The sequence below is a fragment of the Bipolaris oryzae genome (genome assembly GCF_000523455.1).
Source record: "Bipolaris oryzae ATCC 44560 unplaced genomic scaffold scaffold_70, whole genome shotgun sequence".
NCBI classification, from domain to species: domain Eukaryota; kingdom Fungi; phylum Ascomycota; class Dothideomycetes; order Pleosporales; family Pleosporaceae; genus Bipolaris; species Bipolaris oryzae.
This window is the reverse complement of record NW_006911346.1, coordinates 85,403-106,110: the sequence shown is the minus strand read 5'-3', so window position 1 is coordinate 106,110 and position 20,708 is coordinate 85,403. Positions and strand designations below refer to the sequence as shown.

At 50.4% G+C, this 20,708-nt stretch overlaps 10 protein-coding genes across 10 annotated transcripts; 9 read left to right on the top strand and 1 right to left on the bottom strand.

Annotated features, from left to right (window-relative positions):
- Positions 1–272: 272 nt before the first annotated feature.
- Positions 273–3,117, top strand: COCMIDRAFT_26560 (uncharacterized protein; the record flags this gene model as incomplete). Its single annotated transcript, XM_007690040.1, has 3 exons — positions 273–519; positions 591–3,030; positions 3,087–3,117. 3 exons carry the CDS (start codon positions 273–275, stop codon positions 3,115–3,117), a joined length of 2,718 nt encoding a protein of 905 aa, XP_007688230.1.
- A 1,338-nt stretch (positions 3,118–4,455) lies between these two features.
- On the top strand, positions 4,456–4,719 carry COCMIDRAFT_5553 (uncharacterized protein; the record flags this gene model as incomplete). The annotated part of the gene is made up of 2 exons (XM_007690031.1): positions 4,456–4,471; positions 4,529–4,719. The coding sequence occupies 2 exons, from the start codon at positions 4,456–4,458 to the stop codon at positions 4,717–4,719; spliced, it is 207 nt and encodes a 68-aa protein (XP_007688221.1).
- Positions 4,720–5,600: 881 nt separating this feature from the next.
- Positions 5,601–7,220, top strand: COCMIDRAFT_26559 (uncharacterized protein; the record flags this gene model as incomplete). The annotated part of the gene is made up of 1 exon (XM_007690039.1): positions 5,601–7,220. One exon carries the CDS (start codon positions 5,601–5,603, stop codon positions 7,218–7,220), a length of 1,620 nt encoding a protein of 539 aa, XP_007688229.1.
- A 379-nt stretch (positions 7,221–7,599) lies between these two features.
- On the top strand, positions 7,600–8,337 carry COCMIDRAFT_96106 (uncharacterized protein; the record flags this gene model as incomplete). Its single annotated transcript, XM_007690074.1, has 2 exons — positions 7,600–7,816; positions 7,880–8,337. The coding sequence occupies 2 exons, from the start codon at positions 7,600–7,602 to the stop codon at positions 8,335–8,337; spliced, it is 675 nt and encodes a 224-aa protein (XP_007688264.1).
- A 967-nt stretch (positions 8,338–9,304) lies between these two features.
- COCMIDRAFT_37024 (uncharacterized protein) lies at positions 9,305–11,059 on the top strand (the record flags this gene model as incomplete). Its single annotated transcript, XM_007690051.1, has 1 exon — positions 9,305–11,059. The coding sequence occupies one exon, from the start codon at positions 9,305–9,307 to the stop codon at positions 11,057–11,059; it is 1,755 nt and encodes a 584-aa protein (XP_007688241.1).
- Positions 11,060–11,198: 139 nt separating this feature from the next.
- On the bottom strand, positions 11,199–12,156 carry COCMIDRAFT_96123 (uncharacterized protein; the record flags this gene model as incomplete). Its single annotated transcript, XM_007690073.1, has 2 exons — positions 11,199–11,611; positions 11,664–12,156. The coding sequence occupies 2 exons, from the start codon at positions 12,154–12,156 to the stop codon at positions 11,199–11,201; spliced, it is 906 nt and encodes a 301-aa protein (XP_007688263.1).
- Positions 12,157–12,841: 685 nt separating this feature from the next.
- On the top strand, positions 12,842–14,179 carry COCMIDRAFT_37021 (uncharacterized protein; the record flags this gene model as incomplete). The annotated part of the gene is made up of 1 exon (XM_007690050.1): positions 12,842–14,179. One exon carries the CDS (start codon positions 12,842–12,844, stop codon positions 14,177–14,179), a length of 1,338 nt encoding a protein of 445 aa, XP_007688240.1.
- Positions 14,180–15,025: 846 nt separating this feature from the next.
- COCMIDRAFT_96020 (uncharacterized protein) lies at positions 15,026–15,703 on the top strand (the record flags this gene model as incomplete). Its single annotated transcript, XM_007690072.1, has 1 exon — positions 15,026–15,703. One exon carries the CDS (start codon positions 15,026–15,028, stop codon positions 15,701–15,703), a length of 678 nt encoding a protein of 225 aa, XP_007688262.1.
- An 835-nt stretch (positions 15,704–16,538) lies between these two features.
- Positions 16,539–18,247, top strand: COCMIDRAFT_96054 (uncharacterized protein; the record flags this gene model as incomplete). Its single annotated transcript, XM_007690071.1, has 2 exons — positions 16,539–16,600; positions 16,654–18,247. The coding sequence occupies 2 exons, from the start codon at positions 16,539–16,541 to the stop codon at positions 18,245–18,247; spliced, it is 1,656 nt and encodes a 551-aa protein (XP_007688261.1).
- A 1,171-nt stretch (positions 18,248–19,418) lies between these two features.
- COCMIDRAFT_37018 (uncharacterized protein) lies at positions 19,419–19,696 on the top strand (the record flags this gene model as incomplete). The annotated part of the gene is made up of 2 exons (XM_007690049.1): positions 19,419–19,535; positions 19,595–19,696. The coding sequence occupies 2 exons, from the start codon at positions 19,419–19,421 to the stop codon at positions 19,694–19,696; spliced, it is 219 nt and encodes a 72-aa protein (XP_007688239.1).
- Positions 19,697–20,708: the final 1,012 nt, after the last annotated feature.

Here is a 20,708-nt window from a genome sequence, read left to right as displayed (position 1 = left end):
TCGTCAACGCTCCAACTTGGGTGTTCTCTTCAGCTCTCTACCTTTTTTTTTGTTGGCTAGATATTCCTACATGATTTGGCGGCCTTCTCTCCCTATTCTTTCATCGCATTGCATCTTGGCCAGTTGTATACATAACAAATACCACGAATTTAACTCTAAACGCCTAAAGTTAAACACGTCCCCGCTCCTGGGTCGCTCTCCGCTCGGCTCACCAATCCGAACGGTTCTTTTCCAGCCTTATGCCCACCTGGCCGGGTCTGGCTTGTCCCACTATGACAACAGTCTGCAAAGTGGCCCGGAGCCATGCACAATGCTACCCGCTGCTGATCGCCGCCGGGTCGGTAGCAATCATGCTTACCAGCTTTCTTTTGTTTGGTGGCTGGACTACTTTATTGCCCACAGAGCCATTCCTTCCAAGATCTTCATCGACGTTGACATTCGACGCGAACTCTACGGCCACACCACCCGTCTGTATCGCGTACGATCGATTGGTATTTGATCCGCCATCATCGAAGCCAGGTAGGTGCATACGATCAACTTGCTATTTCTATGCATCACTTGTATTGACAGCACGCTAATCCTTAGTGTAGTCGACGAGCCGTTAACGGCTATAATCTACCGATTGATCGCCTCCACACGCAACGCACTTCAAGCAGACGCATCTAAATCAGGAGAAGGGCTTCGTTCCGAAGGGCTCCTTGGACCACTTGACTTTGCTTTTGATCTGCCCTTTTGGACGGTGATCATTGTGGTTCTGCTTACCGCGTCTATCTTACTCATCGGGAATTCGCCAAGTCCGTGGGCGAGTAGACATCAAACATCACTCGCAAACGTTTTGCAATCCCTGGTCGTCCTTTTTTGCGCCAGCCACAAGTTTGAAGGCCGCCATTCACTGGCGTTAGTTTTTGTCATGGTTGCGTTTGACCTGTTTCAGCACGCGGTCAGCTGCACGCCGTTCGACGCTATCGTCGGCGGCGAATCACACCATTCAACCCAGCAAACATCGCCTTCTGAAACCCCAGATATCGAGACCTGCACAACATCTGCCAACGCAAGTGCCGCAATCACCGGAACCAGAAACCTCATGCCTACCTTAGCGCAAAAGCCAAGCACATCCGACACAAGCTTAATAACTTTTGACGCCAAAGATAGAGAAATTGTGCGATTGCAGCGCTCCCTCACGGAATTAAAGACTGCCCACAAAGCCACCGAAACCCAGCTCCGCATTTCAAAGGAGGAACTTTTTAATGCGCGCGAGACGCTCAATGGGACATTTGCCGAGTATGCCAACCTACGCGAGGAATTGAAGATCGTCAAGCAGAATCTAGGACGAGACCACCAAGCCATTGTATATCGGAAAGACATTGAACTTTTTGCACTCCGCAAGGGCAACGAGCAAAAGGACGCGTGCATCAAGGAGCGCGACGTCAGATTAGAAGAGATGGCTCGGCAACACAAGGCAACGATAGAGGTAAAGGATGCCCAGTTGAGGCTGATGAAGGAGCGAATCATCTCAATAGAACGACAAGCGGACCTGGGACTTTCCGACGAGGCGGATGAAGGCGACCATGCGCTTGAGGTCCGGTTGCTGCGAGTTCGAAAGGGTCGAGATTCGAAAGGCGGAGAGGAAGACAAGGACCTTATCATCGCCAAACTACAAGAACAACTTGCTGCCATTGCGAAACCCAACGAGTATGTTGTCAATCATCAAGCAGAGTTGTCAAGGGCGTGGGATGTGGCGAAGAAGACCAAGAAGGCCCTCAAGGAAGAGCGCGAAAGACACGTTCAAACACAGGAAAAGCTAGAGGAAGTGACTATTAGGCTTGCAGAAGCAGACTCACAATCGGAAAGCCGAGGGAGCCCTCTACCCGGTCGCTTGCCCACGATCAACGAGAACGATCACGACAAGAATGAACTTGAAGCCATGTTCGATAGTACCCAAGAAGAAAACCTCCGGCTTTATGCGGAGGTGACGGCCCTTGAAAAGCGGTTAGCTGACGCAAACACACGAATGTTCGCTGCCATACGAGAATCTGAAGCGTTCCGAGAGCAGTACAAATCGGAGCAACCCGTCAATGACGATACGAATACTGTGCGCCCAAGTTTGGTCCATCAGGTACATTTCCAGCGCATGGAAGATCAATTAGTCGAACTTCGACGCACGCTCAAGATCAAAGAAGAAGAGGCAAAGAAGCTCAGGAAAACCATCGTGGATAAGGACCAGCATATCAAGGAGATACAAGGAGAACTGGATGCCGCCGCTACCTTCCACACTCAGGACCAGGATGAGATTGAGCGTCTGAAGCAGTCCATCGCTGAGCTCCAAGCCACCAAATACCAACTCATGCTCGACCGTGAGCGACTTGTAACGCATCGTCCACGCCAACGGGTGCTTTCAACGGAGCGTACTGAACGCACATCCGCCCGTTCTAGCGGCGCAACTCTGATTCAGGAAATGAGCCCGCCATCAACAACGCCGTCGGAAGAAAACACCTCTGCCCCAGTACCCCAAGACGTCGAAGTCCAAGAACGTGAGGGAAGCATCCAACAGACACCAGTGCGACATGTCCGGGGTAAGCGTTCGATAAAGAGCATCAACACTCGTTGGAACTTGATGTCACAGGACCTGCCACCCCCTGAGCTCCGAGGCGCAAAAGGCACACGCAGCAAAAGCGCAAGCTTCAAGGACGTAATGCAAAAAATGGTGGGGTCCAAAACCCAAGACTCGGTCATCCGCCGCGTCCTGGTCCCAAAAGACAAGAATGCTACTCCTCGTCCTTCAACCTCTGCTTCCATCAAACCGCCGAAGCCCATCGAACGGGCTTCGACGACCCCACCCGCTACTTCTCCTGTTCCTCAAAACTTGGGCGTCGCCGCCAAGCCAAAACGCACGAGTTTGGCGCAGCAACAACGATACTACGCCGCGCACGACGCGACGATTATGGAAACTCCAGCCGCGTCGACAAGGCCATATACGGCGAATGAGATTGAGGGGCAAAGGCCGAAGAGTAGGTATAGTTGGGGTGCTACGTAAGTTTCTTTTATCCTATTGAATCCCATGTGTCCTTTTACTGACGGTTGAGTAGAAGGAAATTGAAGCGACGGTCGCTTATGTGATGACTTGGTAGTGCATGAATGACATTATCTGAACTTTTTTTGGTTTTTTTGCAGTCACGGATTTATGCGTGGGTTTGCTGGCATAAGGGGTTACGAGGTTATGGGTTCTTTTCATGTTACATGATTGGCCTTTTTGGGGATCACTGGATGAGGTGCATGGGGGCGAGGCCGTAATATTAGACAGGGCTGGGTGGAAAAGGGTATTTATGTGCATGTTCTTTTCGTCCATTTTTACATTAGGGCTTGCGGTTGACTAGGAGTCTGGGGCTAGGATAGCGTTCGCGTTGTGTTCTTGACTTCGCATATCAGGTTGGAGTGAGCGGGGTATGTCTATGCCAGTACTTGAATGACAAGAGGAATGATATGGTACATCATAACCTTTGGTCATGTTCATTACCACCAAGCGGACACATAGCATCAAGTCCACAAGAAAATCTTACTGTGGTATCTTGTTTACTTTACTTTGATCTCTGCATGGGACGAGTCACGTAGAACAGCCTCAGCAGAAATGCGGGTATGTTGGTGTAAATGTGTGACACCGAGATGAAGCTGTAACAAATAGTACCAGACACATCGGATAACACGGAATTAATATAATTCAAGCGGCGGTGTGTGGGAAAAACACAGCCAGTGTTGCCGGTCTTGGCAGGGCTTCACGTTATCAAAAGATTGGCCCAGCACATTCCGATAAGGCGATGACGTTGATGGAAACCACTTGAGACGTCTGACATGTGAATGTTAAGTCACCAGTCCAGCCCATTCTCCACTGATAGCATGCCGCCAATGTTCCAACAAGGGGGCAGCAGAACTTGACCTTCCATCTGTCCGGACCAGTAGGCGCTTCTTTTCAACGAGAAAAGGAGTCATTGTTGACCCGCACCGGCCAAGACACAGGATATTTTCCTACTTAGCAAGAAGAAAAACGCAGTTTGGCCGATTGTCGAGTCTGGGCTATGACGAGGCTCAACATGGGCCCTGAAAATCTCAGCCGCGCTAGCGGCTAACAGTGGGGCTTGCACGCGTTATCGTCACCCCACTAGGCGCATGAGGCGAGGGTGGCGCGTCGTCTGAAGGTCATTCGACGCAGGACGCCCATTCTCCAAACAGAGCCCGGGACAAGTCGGGATGATTTCATACGACTAGGAGCAGTGCCATGTAATGATCAAGGACTTGGCCACGGAGCAGGCTTATACATAAGAGGAGGAAGCACGCTCACTGCGGAGGAGAGCATCATTCCAATCTACACTTGACTTCGAACAATAACTTTACACTACACACATACAAGCTCTACTCAACACGGCCATATCGATCAACAACACTACCATTACTACTTTCAAAATGAACGCCTTCAGAGGTATGTCTATCCTGCCCCTACCCCACACATTGGACTCCACACTGATCAAGTACCCAGACTCTACTTCTTCCACCCCAGCCGCTGCATCGGGCGTCGCGACTCCAGCTTCAGCCACCGCTCCCACTTCGACCCGCGACACCCTCCATGCTGTTTCAGCGACTCTAGGGCTTACATCTCAAGGACTGGACCTTTGCCCTCACTGCTTCCGCGAGCTGTCGCATTGCAACGAGAGGTTCTCCTTCGTCTAATCGCGGGGAGCACCCGATTTAGCACGCTGGACGTCTATGATTTTGTTCGGCATTGTATATTACTACGAGAACCCCCCTTTTTTTCGCCGTGACGATGAAGTTGTTGGCTTAAAGGGGCTACGGGTTTGTTCATTTGGCTTCTCTACTCGTTCGGCATGGCGATGGATAATGGGAAAGTAAACATGGGTGGCGTTTGATGGTGGGCTGATAAACTGGCAGTCCGGCATTTCATACCCCACCTGTTTGGTTCGAATTGGCGTTAGAAAAATGTATATTCTCGCATCGCATCTCAATTGGATTCAAGATCTTAGCAATTGCTACAATTTTCTTCGGAGTATGCACATGTGCTGCAACTTTTAACAGGTGATGTATATACAGGCAAGATAGAATAACTGATGGGAGGCAGCGTACGGCAAGTCCCAACAGGTACGACATCAACGATTAAGAGAGAAACAGCGACACATCTATTTCCAAACGATGCTTGCCCTGGCAGCTCTAGACCTTTTTCCATCCCGACTCTGATGAGCGAAGACGCTAGCCGCGGAGATGTTGGGGTGGTGGCAATTCAACATTCCTACGTCACGAGGGATTTTCCACAACGAAAAGTTGCACGCAGGCGTCTGTTCAACATGTATACTCATCGCAACACAGACATATGTAATCCTTCGTACAGTGTATGATTCCTTAACTCGATGCGTGATTTACTGTCCGGTTTGCCTCATCCAAAGAGTCGGTGTGGAGAACGGATATGCACCACGCAGATCCGCCGATAACCGGATAGAATTCCCGCCGTGGGTTTAGTAGCACCTGTTCTATCCAGCTCAAGAACTCTTCCCAACCATCTCGCCTCTCCTCCAACTAGTTCGGCGCAAACTTCCAAAATGACCGCGACACAGGAGCCGAGCAATGCTTCGTCCGCAGGAGAGACGACGCCTCTTTTGCACCGCGAGGAGCCCAAAGAAAGCGACATCGGCAAGCAACAAGGTTCCTCGGTTTTATTCCGCGCGCTGCTTTGTGCATTCCTCGTGTCGTTGACCTTTGGCATTACCCAAGTCCCCATCCTCTATGCCTTTCGCATGATGACCTGCGATGCATACTACGAGCATCACACCCCCGACCCCAATGCCGACGACATATGCGCAAGACGCGAGATTGAAGCGGGAGCAGCGCGATCGTTTGCGCTGCTCGCTTCGTCGACTACGTTATTCGGGCTTGTTAATCTGCTGGTTGCGGGCTGGACGATTAAAAGATTAGGCGTGAAGCTTGCTCTCATTATCCAAATCTTCTGGCCTGCTGTTCGACTGCTCGTTCAGAACATTGGCATCATGCATGGCAGCAGCGTTGGCATCATGATTGTCCAGGCCTCGCAAATCATCACAGTCGTTGGAGGTCCCAATGGCTATGTTCTCTGTCTCAACTCGCTAGTCGCTGATGTGGTTGGGCACGAGGCACGCACGGGTGCCCTTGGCCGTCTCCAGGGTTGCATGTACTTTGGGAGCGCCATTGGCTTCCTTATCGGCGGTGTCGTAGGCGGCTACTTTGGCATCCTTGCCCCATTCCGTATGACTTTGGCATTGTTCCTGCTCTGCTGTGCATATGTAGCAGTATCCTTGCCGGCCATGGGCCCGCCTGCAGAACCCAAAGATGCAATGCCTCGTCAAACCACGGGCATTGCGCGGTTCTTTGGGCCCCTACGAATCTTTGCGCCACAGAAATGGGAACTCCCCAACGGCCACACTCGCATCCAAACCGGAGCATTGACACTCGGAATCGGTGTTTTCCTAGGTATCCTCGCGACGGGCTACATTCCGGTGCTGCTCCAGATGTATGCGACTGCTGAATTCAGCTTCGGCACCAAGGAGAATGGGGCCTTGATCTTCTTGTACTCGTCGCTAAGGGGCGGTTTCTTGTCCCTAGTGTTTCCCCGTATCATTGCTGCAGGACGCAAATGGCTTGGCGACGTTAGCAGCCAGAAGGTGACAGAGGTGGAAGAAAGAGAACCGCTAATCCAGGTCCAAATTACACCACCAACACCTGCCGTTACCGAAATCGTCGACCCTCTGGAGAATGAAGAGCCACCGAATCCCGAACCGGTCAACAAACAAGAAACGTTTACATTTGATCTGTTCTATGCGCGCTTCAGCCTTGTGCTGGATGGTATACTGACAGGCCTTGCCATCTTTGTGTCCAAAGGATGGCAAATGTATCTTGTAGCCGTACTCCTACCATTTTCAGCAGGGACAGGCGCCGCATCAAAGGGAACAATTCTTCAAATGCTTCCGGAAAGCGATCGCGTGGACGCCTTGAGTGGCATCACACTCGTGGAGAACATTGCGCGACTTTCTACAACTGCCGTCTTCGGCCTTGCCTTTGCAGCGCTTGCAGAAATTGGGAAGAGCTATCTCACGTTTGTTTGTAATGCTGCCGTTGCGTTTCTTGGGTTTCTCGTCTTGCTTTCCTCGCGCTTCCCGCCAAAGGGCAGTCGTCGTGTAGAATGCTGATCGAGATACATGTCGCAATGGTACTTTGAGCATGACTCAAGTAATGAAAGTACTCTTCAACACATGCAATGTTATCCAGTTGACATTTACTTCTATGAGAATTCGTAACTGCGCCGCACATCGCCTATCGCGCCCTTTACTTAGGCCTCCAGCCACATGACGTACGCTAACACTATGTATGCACGAGGGTTACCGAGCTTTCGTGTGGCTTGCACCCACAACGGGAACATGGGCCGCGATGCCTTGTTATCTGGTTATCTGAAGATCAGGTTTAATGCCAGTAGCCCCCAAATCTCCAAGTGTACTTCAAGCTCCAACCTCCCATTACTTCGCCTTGGTCTAGGATGCTGAGGCGTTATCGAATAACAGCAGCCACAACATGTTTTCCGTCAAGTCCCAAACTTTCGTAGCACTACTCCTCGCTAGTGTAGTAAGCGCAGACTACAATCTTACTTGCTTGGACATCTTCTGGTCTGCGGCCCCGACAGTCACACTAGTCTCATCCAACAGCATAGCGACAACTTACTCGTTCCAATGTGACGCAATAACTACACCCACCCCGACACCTACTCCGACCTCAACTTTTTACACTGGCCGTACGCATTAACTTTCATACTATATATCCATTATCTCACAACTCTGATACTAAAGAATATTAGCACCGCCACAAAGTTGGACCTACGACCCCAATTACACCGAACTCCCAGCCAACACTCCAACAAGAGCCATTAATTGCTTCCCATTTATCATGTTCCAAGGCCCAGAGACCTATGGTGTCCGTCTGACGGACACAGAGGGAGGCTACATCACTCTCGACGGCGATTGCAGCTGGACGGGCGTATTCACAGACGTACCCATCACGTGCGATGGCCAAGTAACCGGCTCGGGATACACCTCTGGGTTTTCGAGTGGCACGCCAACGGTGTTTGCACAGAGTGACTTGAGGAGTCTGACGTGGGGTGGGGGGTTTGGATATGCTGTTGCGACTGTGGTCGAGAAGACGGGGGCGGCGAGTACGCCGAGTGAAGGGGGTGGAGGTCGTGTAGCATTTCCGGTGGGGGTTGTGGTAATGGCTGGGGGCGCGTTTGTGGTTGGAGCGGTAGCTTGGGCGCTTTGAAGTGTGGGAGAGAGAGGATGGTGTATTCGCGCTGACGTCACATGATATACGCGTACTAGAGGTTGACGGGGTAATTTACAAATCAGATACTAAGCATTTCTCGTCTGGTAATACACGACTGCAAGGTTAGAAGCTTTTTTACGTGGGGTTTGTTCCAAGTCCGCTACCTTTCCAAGCTGAATTTAGTCACTCACGTCAATGGAATTCCCTTCATATCTATTTGAGATGTTAACTATAAGCCTCCTACTCAATATCTAAGGCTGAGTCGAAGCACTGGAGATTATGTTCGATGAGCAAAGTCAGCCCGTTCACTGTAAGGTTGAATATGGTTTTACACCAATACCGCATGCCTGAGCGCTAAAGGTCTTGAGCCACTGTCGTCTTCTCAGCTTGACCTTCCATCGAAACAAAGTTTGAATAGTCACTGATAACAAGTAAAGTAGACGTGTCGTGCACGGGCTCTACCATGGTACCGGGGGTTGGTAGCTAGACTCTAGTAGTATAGCCATGCATGGTTATCAATTTGTAACGATGGCTTATTGCCATCTACATGAAAGTAAAAGTGGTCAGGAGAGGTCGTTTTCCACAATGCGACGAAGAAACTGGGCTAAGTTAGTCGTCGTGCGCAAATGATGATGATGATGATGATGATGGTGCTGTTGGATTTCTCTTCCAACGGGCTGACATGATCTGGATTTGGGGGGTTTACACAATAGCCAGCCTGCTAGGACCTACGATAGAATAGTCAAAGGGTCGGGGTTATGTGAGGTTGGGCCAGTACACAAGTCGGCGAAGGTTGCTGCTGACTTCGGCGACTCTGCGGACAACACCAAGGCGGCTAGCGCAGGGCCATGCCATGCCACGAATGCTTCCCTCTAGCTCTTTCGGCGTCTTTGTTTTACGTTGCATTCTCAATCACAACATTTCGTTTCGGATACATAGCTCGCGACCATAGGCTACGCTCCATATGCCCTCCCCGGCGCCCATACCACACGTCCGGCCAGCCCCACTCGCTTGTTTGGAGTGCCGCCGCTCCCATCTCAAGTGCGATGGCGGTAGACCCGCCTGCGAGCGCTGCCAGACTCGCAACTATGCTTGCACCTACAAGCGTTCCGGGCGTGGGCGGCGACGAGGTGTTACGCGCTTGACGCCACCAGCCGATGAGCAGCAGCCGGTGGTGGCCGAACAGCCGCCCTACTCTTCTTCATCCACAACACCACATCTTTTCCTCACTGCCAATGCGCCCACACTCAATGAGGCGCCCTCACGCTCCCAGCGGCCGTCTCTCGGTACCGGGAGTCCATTGGACCCTCTGCTACTGCAAAGCGGGCCGCCCCTAGCCTGGTCCGATGATGAGCATCTGGTCGACCTCTACTATCTGAATTTCCACGCAGCCCACCCAGTCCTCCTCCCAAGACACCTGTACTGGGAGCAGGCCTACCCTCAATACCTCAAGGCTGTCGTTCACTACATTGGCAGCTGCTTTTCCTCATCGGCACCAAGAACCGAGCTGCGTCAACGCGCTACGCAAGAACTTGGCCATGTGTGCCAGCCTACCCCCGAGCTTGTGCAAGCAAAACTCCTCTATTCAGTAGCTCTCTTCGCTCAGAACGCCGCAGAGGAAGGCCAAAGCCTGCTCGATTCCGCTATTCAGAATGCTTTGACCCTTGGTCTACACACTCGCGACTTTGCCGCCATGTATGCTGCAGGATCAACAATCCTGGAAGAGAGCATGCGACGAACCTGGTACGAACTCTACGTCGTTGATGGCTGTGTTGCCGCATTGCAGCGAAGGTCGACTTTCGAGGCCAACATGGCCAACGCAGATGTACTTTTACCATGCGAAAACTTCATCTATGAGGGCGGAATGTGCTTCGTCCCGCCGACACTAGCCGAGTTTCACAACAACGTCTTTGCAGAAGAAGAAAAGGTCTTCTCTTCCTTTTGCTATCGCATCGAAGCAACACGACTTCTCGGGCGAGTTTTGACGATTGCTGGAACACATGGCGTTCACAGGGACCTCGTTCAAGCAGTCGATAACTCCCTGGCTGCTTTCATCCACCATCTCCCACGTACTAAGAGTGAGAACCAGATTGCCAACACTTTTGGCGAGCTGGACGAGCTCATGTTCCAGGCTCATACCATCATTCAGTGGGGAACCATTCTTCTGCACTATCCTAGAGGTGATCTCGTCACTCCTAACTCCCTCACACAAAATGTACCTGGCGCCGATTGCACCAAGCTCCTTTGCCCTTGCAATCGCCAACACGTACACTCAGTCAAAGCCGTCGAAGCGTCCAGAGCCATATCAATGCTAGCCGCCCTCCAAGCTCCTGCCCACAAGCACAGCCCCCTTTTCGTGTATCCTCTTGCTCTGGCTACGGTAGTGCAGCTATCCATCAGTGCAGTACATGCGAGGACAGTTGGAAATTGCATAGAACAACATTCTGATCGAGTCAAGTTGCTGCTGGGTGTATGCAAGACATTGGGTCGACATTGGCCAGTGGCTGACAGCGTGATGTGCACACTGAAAAAGGTGGCAAGCGCCGTATTCCAAGCACCGTGTCACATGCCCTCGATTCCTTCACACCATGGACATTCACCAGAGAACATTGTAACTTCGCTTGCAAGCATGCCGGTTGAAAGAAGTCAATTTGATGACATCGATTTACACAACCTATATGATCTTATGGGCATAGACAATTGCTCTGTGAACACGTAGCGCAACTCCAGGATTACGAAAAATTGGTAATAATTTCATTATTAACGCATGAAACACATTGCCGAACCAAATCAAGAAGAGAACGCTGTTATAGAAATTGCAGGCTGCTCTTTTTCCTGCGTTCCTGGACAAAGAAAGACTACCATGCGTCGCATCGCGAATGTATTGGCAGAGATACCAAACGCTCACCACCGGGCGTTGGCCGGGGTAGCCTACCAGCTCGGATATTAACCTGCAACGAAGGGTCCAGCAGCTTTGGTGCAGCCAATCCTGCATCGCGTTCCCGTCTCAGTGTGAGAAAGTCCTCCTCTGCAATGTCGATAGAAACATGCTTGTTTCTCTCCCTGTGATCACCAACCGTCATCCAGGGAACGGCTTCGCACCGCGCAGGACATGTTGGGTAGTCATGGCCAGTCCAAATCTTGAAGTCTTCCGGTAGACTAAGCAGTTTCTTCGCCGACATGTACAGGTCCTTTGCACTCCCACCGGGAAAGTCGCATCGCGCTGTACCAATATCTGCATGGAAGATGGAGTCGCCACAAAAGACGTTTTCTGCTCGCCGATCAGCATGTTTCTTACTCTAGTTGCCCATCAGTCTACTTACTAGCAATTCGGTATCCCAAATGGTCGGGAGTATGTCCTGGAAGATGCATGACGTCTACCGTCAGTTGCCCTAGTGCGAACGACTCATCGTCTTCGAAAAGACGGTCAAACGCGTTTTCGTACTCGTCGATTGGAATTCCGTATTTAGCAGCGAAGAACTGTTGGACTTGGTGGATACGCTTCCCAATACAAATCGGCGGCCTGGACCCTTGGATTTGTAAGAGTCGGCTTTGCAGGTAAGACGCAGCTGTAAGGTGATCGGCATGTACATGCGTCTCAAGAATTCTCTCGACTTGATATCCTTGGCGAAATACGATGCCGAGTAAACTGTCGGCCGTTGATGTGCTAACGGTTCTGGAGTTTGCGTCGTAGTCCAGGACAGCGTCGATAATGACGGCTTTGTTCGTAGCTGGATCGGCAACTATGTACTGCCACGTGCCTGTTTTCTCTTCAAAGCAACTGTGGATAGCAGGCTCATGAGACGTTGCAGTCATGCCGTTGTAAATCGCTTGTTCTCTAGGTTTTGAGAATTGAAAGAATTGCTCTGTTGGAGTGGCTACGGGGGACATGTTTCGAATGGCTGAAGTGACGGACTTCCACTTGCCGGTTGAGCAATGTGCTGCGAAGGAAGATTTGGGAAGATTTTGCTGATGCAATAGATGTTGTTTTTGGATTATAGGTCGGTGCTTGGGTGTGCAATGTGATAATCGGTTCGAGAGCGGGCTGGAAAATAGGGGTTTGCTGTAGAATCGCAAAGTTTTCATCACTTGGATTGATTTCGAGAAGCAGATTGCATGTTGTTCAAATAAGTCTTCTCAAGAACGTTTGGAGGTATCCCGTCTTATGAGCCTCCAGATGCCTTGATGGCTCACCTTGATGCAGGGTTCGGCGTTCCGCTCTCATGTGTAGACGCCGATCACCCGTGTTAGTCGCCGAAACAGGGTCTACATCATTACATACCCGGCTTGTGCCATGGCGCATTCATCTGCTGATTCAAATTTGACACGAGATAACAATAACTCGAAGCTACTGAAAACCATGCATTCTCTTCTTGTTTCCCCGCTTGATTTCCTCTTCCATTAGCGACTCCAAACCATCTAATGTCACTTTCTCGTTGTAGCATCCATTTCTTGGCGCTAACAATACAAAAAACTAAAAAATACACAGTGATAAATTGCAATGAACTGTTTACAGAAATCCAGAGGCTGGGACCTTCTCAGCAAACGCTCAGCTATTCGCAATCTTGCAACGGTTTCGCTCGCAGCCCCTGCAGCCAGGAACCACAAAATTGTCGTTGTTGGAAACGGCTCGGCTGGTGTTGCAGTCAGTCATCAACTATTGCGAAAAGGCAAGTTTACCAAAGACGATATTGCTGTCATTGATCCAGCGAAATGGCATCATTATCAGCCTGGTTGGACGCTTGTTGGCGGAGGGTTGAAAGACAAGAAAGCTCTAAGGACACCAATGGATGACTTGGTGGACGGGAAACTGAAATTCTACAACAAGAGCGTTGCATCATTCAGCCCAAACAATAATCTCTTGACACTTGACAGTGGTGATACGATCCACTACGGCCATCTTGTGGTTGCACCAGGCATCAAGATTGACTATGACAGTATCAACGGCTTGTCCGAAGCACTGAGCAACCCACACAGTCCTGTCGCATCTATCTACAGCTACGACTACTGCGACAAAGTCTTCCGAAACATTCAAAGATTAAAATCAGGCTCCGCAGTCTTCACCCAACCAGCTGGCGTGATCAAATGCGCCGGCGCACCACAAAAGATCATGTGGCTTGCACTAGACCACTGGGGACGATCCGGGTTGTACCAAAACGACCCGAAAAAGTCTTCAATCAACGTCACGTTTGCGACCGGTCTCCCTAGCATGTTCGGCGTCCCAAAATACAGCTCTACGCTCGATGCTTTGCGCAAAGAACGCGCCGTTGAAGGTCTATTCGAACACGACCTCATCTCCATCTCCGGTAACACCGCAACATTCGCTCGTGCAAACAGCCAAGCCAAAGTCCACCGACGTTTCGACTTCCTTCACGTCGCCCCGAAAAATGCTCCCCACGATTTCATCAAAGTAAGCCCGTTGAGCAATGAAACCGGATACGTAGATGTAGACCCGCATTCCCTACGCCACAGAAAATACCCAAACATCTGGTCCCTCGGCGACGCCGCAAACCTGCCCACTTCCAAGACCGTTGCAGCGATAACATCGCAAGCCGTAGTCGTCACACAAAACGTCTTACGCAGTCTCGAGGGTAAAGACGCAAGCGAGGAATACGACGGGTACACATCGTGTCCGCTGCTAACGGGCGACAAGAAAGTCTTCCTGGCGGAATTCAAGTACGGGGGCGTGCCTAAGGAGACGTTTAAGAGTTGGGTTGGAATCGATCAAGCCGTGCCGCGGCGTGCGTTTTATCATCTCAAAAAGGATTTCTTTCCGTGGGTGTACGATCGATTTCATGTGAAGGGACGGTGGGGTGGGCCAAAGGGGTGGATATGGTAGGTTGATAGCATGGAAGATCAAAGGCGACGTTGGAGCCCTTTGTTACTTTTAGTTTATAATTTCAGTCTACGTTACAATAGACATTGATTCTGGTGTAGTGGAAAGTGGGCAGGGCGAATATTAATATGTTCAGGAGCGTCGCTCGCCGCATCAGTAGCTACTAGAGGGGGGCTGACGCTGGCAGCAACTTTTACGCTTAGTGGATGTTTAACACTCGCGATGTCTATATGTGGGGAATGTATTCAGAAGTGCATTGAATAAAGAGCAGAGCTATTAAGAGTAACTAGCCTGTAGCAGGCCTAATCCGATGCTCTTCTTTGTCGGAGGCGAACACACTGAGCTTGACTTTGTACACTAACAATGTCGGATTTAATAGGTCTTCAATTACGTAGTGAAAAAGATTCATTAGTTTCTATTATCATTATTACACGAAATTTAGATCTATACTTCTCTTACTATGTTCAAAAAGATCAAGGGGTGACCCGCCATCGAGCTGGCACAACAAAGCTGAAATCCAATCGCTGCCAAAGGGCTGATTGAAGAAGGTAGTTATGTACATACGAAAAGAAATTACAGTGTATACTCACAGACTAACTATGCGATACTACAGTACAATACATAAACTGAAAACTGTATTTTACGCGCGAATCCAATTGCGGCGGCCCCCTGTCAAGGATACGATATGATGCGCACTCGTCTTACTTAGTACTTATCGATAACGCCCCATGCTTACCCGCCGTCTCCGCACTGCACCGCCGGTAACACTCGGAGCGCGACACACATAAACAACAACATCAACAACAAAACCGCCTTCACTCTTATTTCCAGAAATCAATAAACACAACTATGGCAGACGATAAAATCTGGCCGCCCGCCAACGGCCTCACCACCAAAGTCGTCCCGCGCGACAAAGCAATCCTCGAGCTCCCATACTCGACCACCGTGCACGCCCCCGCACACGTCGTCTTTGACACCCTCGTCCGCACCTCAAACTACTCTGCTTGGAACACGTGGATACCGAGCGTACGCATCATCTCCCAGCCGCCTCCTCGCAACACTACAGAAGAACAAGATGGGTCGCGAATGCGTGTGGGTACCGAGATGGAATTTAACGTCGTAATGGACGCCTCGAAACCCGATTCCATCACGCACACCCTGCTCAAAGTCTCGGATATCTCGACACCCGACGCGCCATCATCGTACTTGTCGGCTGAAGAGCTTGCGGATCCGAGTTTTACAGCTGATCTGGGCAAGGTGTATCGGGTTGCGTGGACGAGTAATGGGGGGATGATGGGGTTTGCGCCCCAGATTGAGCGGTTTCACGAGGTCATTGTTACGAGCGAGGATACGTGTGAGGTGAGGAATTGGGAGTTGATGAGTGGCATGACGGCGAGGCTTGTGAAGTTGTTTATGTTGGAGACATTGCAGGGGAAGGTGAGGCTTTGGTGTGAGGATTTGAAAAAGTATTGTGAGAGGGTGTATGCGGAGGGGAAGGCGGGTGGTGGAGCTGCTGCTGCTGTGTAAGCGGTGTGCAGCGTTTAACCAGGAAGGAGTTGCATCATGTGTGTAATGTGGAGTTTGGGACTAATATCAGATGTGTCTTCATCACATGCAGCCTCGTCTCGAGTCTTACATTGTCGGCAACTGGGAGAATGAATGCCGATCCCCAGAGGGTCTCGCCGTTATTCTCTCCGATTCAAGATAAACCCTGCACGTCGGTGACATCACCGTCCCATCGCCGCTGCCGACAAGGAAACAACAAATGTGCATGAGGAAATCAATGCATTATGATGCAGCAGCATGGCGCCTGCAAAGTCCCTAGAACAGTCGTATGACATTGTTTACGCAGACAATGACAGCTCACGTCATTGTCAAGCAACTTCAAAGCTCCGTACGAAGCTTTCGCCAACCCCAAGCTTCGCGTCTCTTGTCCTTACCGGCCGGATTACCCAATCCGGTAATTGCGCATATCCCTTCAAACTATACTCGCAAATTTCAAGAGAAAAAAAGCAGAGCTAACGGATGCAACCCAGTCACACGATCGGGCGCAGGTGCAGGCCCATGCGGGTGGGCATCGTAGCATCGCTGTGATCCAGTCAGCATGCGCGATGCTGCGGTTGGGGCCCCATGGGAGTGGAGAGTGTTCCCCGCCGTTTGAAGAAAAAGTGGGTTTGCGATGCGGATGGACTTGATTAGCACAGCTGATTGTTTTCCTTCGGCAATGGCACCGATGGGATGAGGTGTGTTGGATCCGCGTAGGATATATTATATGGGTGCGTGATGTCCTCTCTTTTTTTTTGTTTTCCTGCGCGAACTCGATTCATACTGGGGCGATCAACTCGCCCTCCTCGGCTCAATCATGGATAAGATTCATAGGCTCAATGTTGTGCATCACTATGAGAAGCGAAGTTTGCTCATAGCGTAAGTTACATTGCCCCCAGAATTTCTATACAGTTGCTTACCCGTGTTCCAAGGATCAATTGCATCGCTGGTCTTTCGATCCTATTTTTTGGATACGACCAGGGTATGATGGGCGGTGTCAACACAGCATACGACTACTATACGCTCATGGGATTTGGTCACAAAGGCCCTGATGGTGGCCCTGTCGTCGACGACACCCTCCTTCAAGGAGGCATCGTATCTGTATACTATTTAGGGACGCTGGTCGGGTGTCTAGTCGGTGGTTCGATTGGCGATAGGTTTGGACGCATCAAGACCATATTCGTTGGAGCTGCTATTGGAACAGTTGGCGCTGCACTGCAGTGCTCGGCTATGGATCATGTTTGGATGATTTGCGCGCGTCTGGTTAACGGCTGGGGAACTGGTATCCTGAACTCTATCATTCCTGTCTGGGCAACCGAAACAGCAGAGCACACATCCCGAGGTCAGTTCATCGCCATCGAGTTCACGCTGAATATCCTCGGCGTGGTCATTGCCTACTGGTTGGAATATGGGTGCTCATTCTACGGCGACGGAACCTCCTCGTTCATCTGGCGCTTCCCTATTGCCTTCCAGATCCCCATGCTCCTCATCCTCATGGCTAGTGTCTTGTTCTTCCCCGAATCCCCACGATGGTTAGTCAAGGTCGGACGAGAAGCCGAAGGACGTTACGTTTTGGCTCGTCTTCGAGGTGACACGGGAGAAGACAAGGTCAGGGCCGAAGCGGAATTCCAAGACATCGTTTCGTCATGCGAACTGGAGCGCTCGAACTTCCGCAAGCAGAGCTACTTCCATATGTTATTCGGTATTGGCTCTGAAAAATTACATACTGGCCGCCGCGTTCAGCTTGTTGTCTGGTTCCAGATTATGCAAGAGTGGATCGGTATCGCCGGTGTCACAGTGTACGCGCCAACAATCTTTGGAATTGCAGGTATGAGCCCAGAAAAGCGCCAGTGGATCGCTGGTCTCAATAACATCTTCTACATGTTCGCGACGCTCATCTGCGTCTTCACGCTTGACCGAATCGGACGACGCTGGACTTGCTATTGGGGCTCGGTAGGACAGGGAATCGCAATGGCGCTTGCAGGCGGATTCTCGTATCTCGGTCAAGAAGCGACAAAGAACGGCGAGTTGGGAAAGGCATCTTCGTATGGAAATGCGGCAGTGTCCATGGTCTTTCTCTTCACAGCCATATTCGGCGCGACATGGCTGACGGTTCCTTGGCTCTACCCTGCAGAGATTTTCCCGTTGGAGGTTCGAGCAAAAGGTAACGCGTGGGGTGTTGTTGGCTGGTCGATTGGCAATGGCTGGCTGACTCTGCTCTGCCCGGTCATGTTCAATGCTCTAGGCGAGAAAACGCTGTACATCTTCGCTGCATGCAACGCCATCACGATTCCCATGATTTGGGCGCTGTACCCGGAAACAAATCAACGCACACTGGAAGAAATTGACCTTCTCTTTGCATCGGATAGCATCTGGAATTGGGAGGCGGAGAAGAACTTTGCGGCTCTGAAGGATCAATTGACGTATGCGACGGCGCGGGCGTCAAAGGACGATATCGAGCAGCTCTCGCATCGGGGATCGAGCGAGGTTCGGCAATCGAGTGTGCGTGGAGACATGAAGCTTTGAGCAGTTTGATTGCCCGAACAAGAAATTCAGTCGCGTGTGTTGGTATGAAGATGGCTTACGTACTATCCATATCAAACAACAACCCAAGCAACATGATCAATCTGAGGATTGTCGCATCTGGTCATGTTACATTGTCTGATTCCGAGTATGATAGTACAATGATTTGTTAATACCATTCATGGGCTGAAGAGAGCATGTCATGGAAGTGAGAGTGGCGGGGTGTTGTGCTCATACGTCAGCTGTCCCACTGCTCCTTCCTTACCTAAACTCGCTACCGCAACTCTCCATCATGGCTCAGTTGAACACGTCTTCTCATCTGCTTCCAATTCAGCCACCTCGACACTATAACCATGAGAAAGCTACTGATACTACTAGTTGCCATTGTCGTTGGCCGTGACAAGAAGGCCGAGAAACTGAAGTGTAAGCAGTGCCTGTACAATGTGCAGGACTGCCTGCTGGTAGGTCTTTGCCAGGCCTTGGGTCACTCTGCAGCACTGATCGTCCTAGGAAGATATGCTAATGGTCTCGTTTGCAATAGATATGTGACTCGGGTCCTGAGGTGTGCTGGTCCGAGTGCCAGGTCCGCACATGCATGTACACCCCGCTCTGTCGGCACAGAGACTGCGAAAAAGACATGCCCGAGTGTCGAAAATATTTAGATGTGTTGGACTAGAACAGGCACAACCAAGAGGAACAAGACAAAACTGTAACTATTGCATGAGGGAAATGGTTGTTTGGGCAATAGAGGGTTACATGGATCGCACATACATTCAAGGGCTGGCAATCAATCATGGGCATTTTTCCACAACATGCATACCTGACAAGAGGATTGACGCTTAAGGTTATACGAAACACACCTCTTCCTTTTTGATTCTATGTTCCATGTGGTGTGTGAGTGAACGGGTGAAAGATGCTTTGGTGGAGATTGAGCCATAACGACGTCAAAGTGCGACTTTCACTCTCACCCAGTTTGCTTTCTTGGCACTCGAGTCGCCCTGGCCTGGATTCCGAAATCTGCACTCTGCATGGTATATATATCCCCTCGTCCGCTGCGCCAATCTCTCCTCACCACTTTCGACAGTCGCGAATACGCTTTCAAGTCACTCAACTCGTTGATCAAACTCCACTACACTTCTCAAAGTTTCAACTTCCAATCTATCCAAACATTAAGATGAAGCTCGCTGCTGTTTTGCTCGTCGCTCTTGCTTCTATTGCCACGGCTTCGGATGGCGAGGCCTTGCCCAGGTCTTGCGAAGAGTGTAAGATGTTCTTCGACGCATGCATGCGGGTGAGTATTATAAATGCAAAACTTCTGATTCTCGTTGGGCTCACTGACATGTTGTGCAGAGTTGTTACTTTGGTAGAGACACCTGTCCAACCACTTGCGGTATCGATACCTGCCGCGTCAGCTCCATCTGCAAGGAGCATTGCGATTACAAGAAGTGCTAAGGTAAGTGATAGAGTCACAATGATTTGGCTTCAAGTTGAGACTAACAGTTGCATAGTGTAGTCTTCGATTGATCGTCTCCCCATATTCGGAACCAGCAGCCTGGCAGACATGGAGGGAATGTATACCATGGACAAGTTTATGTAGATGACTGGCTGGATGGAGGTTGAAGGTTGTCGGCTTATCGAGTCTACCGATGGATGCTGATGGAAGATTGTTCACGACTTATGAGAGGGGAGTAATATATGGTAGATTCTTTTAGAAGGAAATATAATGGACGTCATAAAATGCTGTCTCTCTTCTCGTGATTCTGTCATTGCTCCATTCAGAGATTCCGACCTGCGACAACCAAACTTGACGCCCCGTTCTCCGCAACATGTACTTACGTCGACGGATGCGTTTGCAACAAAGTTTTCTCAGCACATATGCTCACGAACCTCCACAATGGCTGTCACTCACCCCGACTCGCTCAGCCTTTTGCACTTCAGCAGTCTTTCTCTTGCCCGATTCTCAACTCAGTCATGGTAAACGGGTCTCCCACATAAACAAAATGCAAGTCTCAAAATACATTCCCACACAAACTTTCATATCCTAATTTTATGTAATCAATTCAGGATAGTTGGTGTTTCTTACATGAATATAAGTCTGGTGCCCCACATCCGTCCATCTTGTGAAACATAGTATTGCTAGAGTCACGGACGTCCCCAAACCTACACTGTGCGAACATGCCTTTGCCTTCTCCACTGCTATCACATGCTCTCAACAGTAACACGACGTTCTGTTTCACTGCAAATTCAGGTCCCGCTCCCGCTCCCACACCGCAACCGTTGCTTGAGTCTCCAGAGCCGCTTTCACCCTGCCAGCCATCCCCTCCCGCACGTGCCCCCGCCCCGAAGTAAGTGAGAGAACTCTTCCTTCACTGCCACCCTTCCTCATACTATATAAACTGCCCCCACCACCCCTCCACCCTTTCCTTAACGCAAGATCTACCAATTCGTTCAACTCCTCACCCAA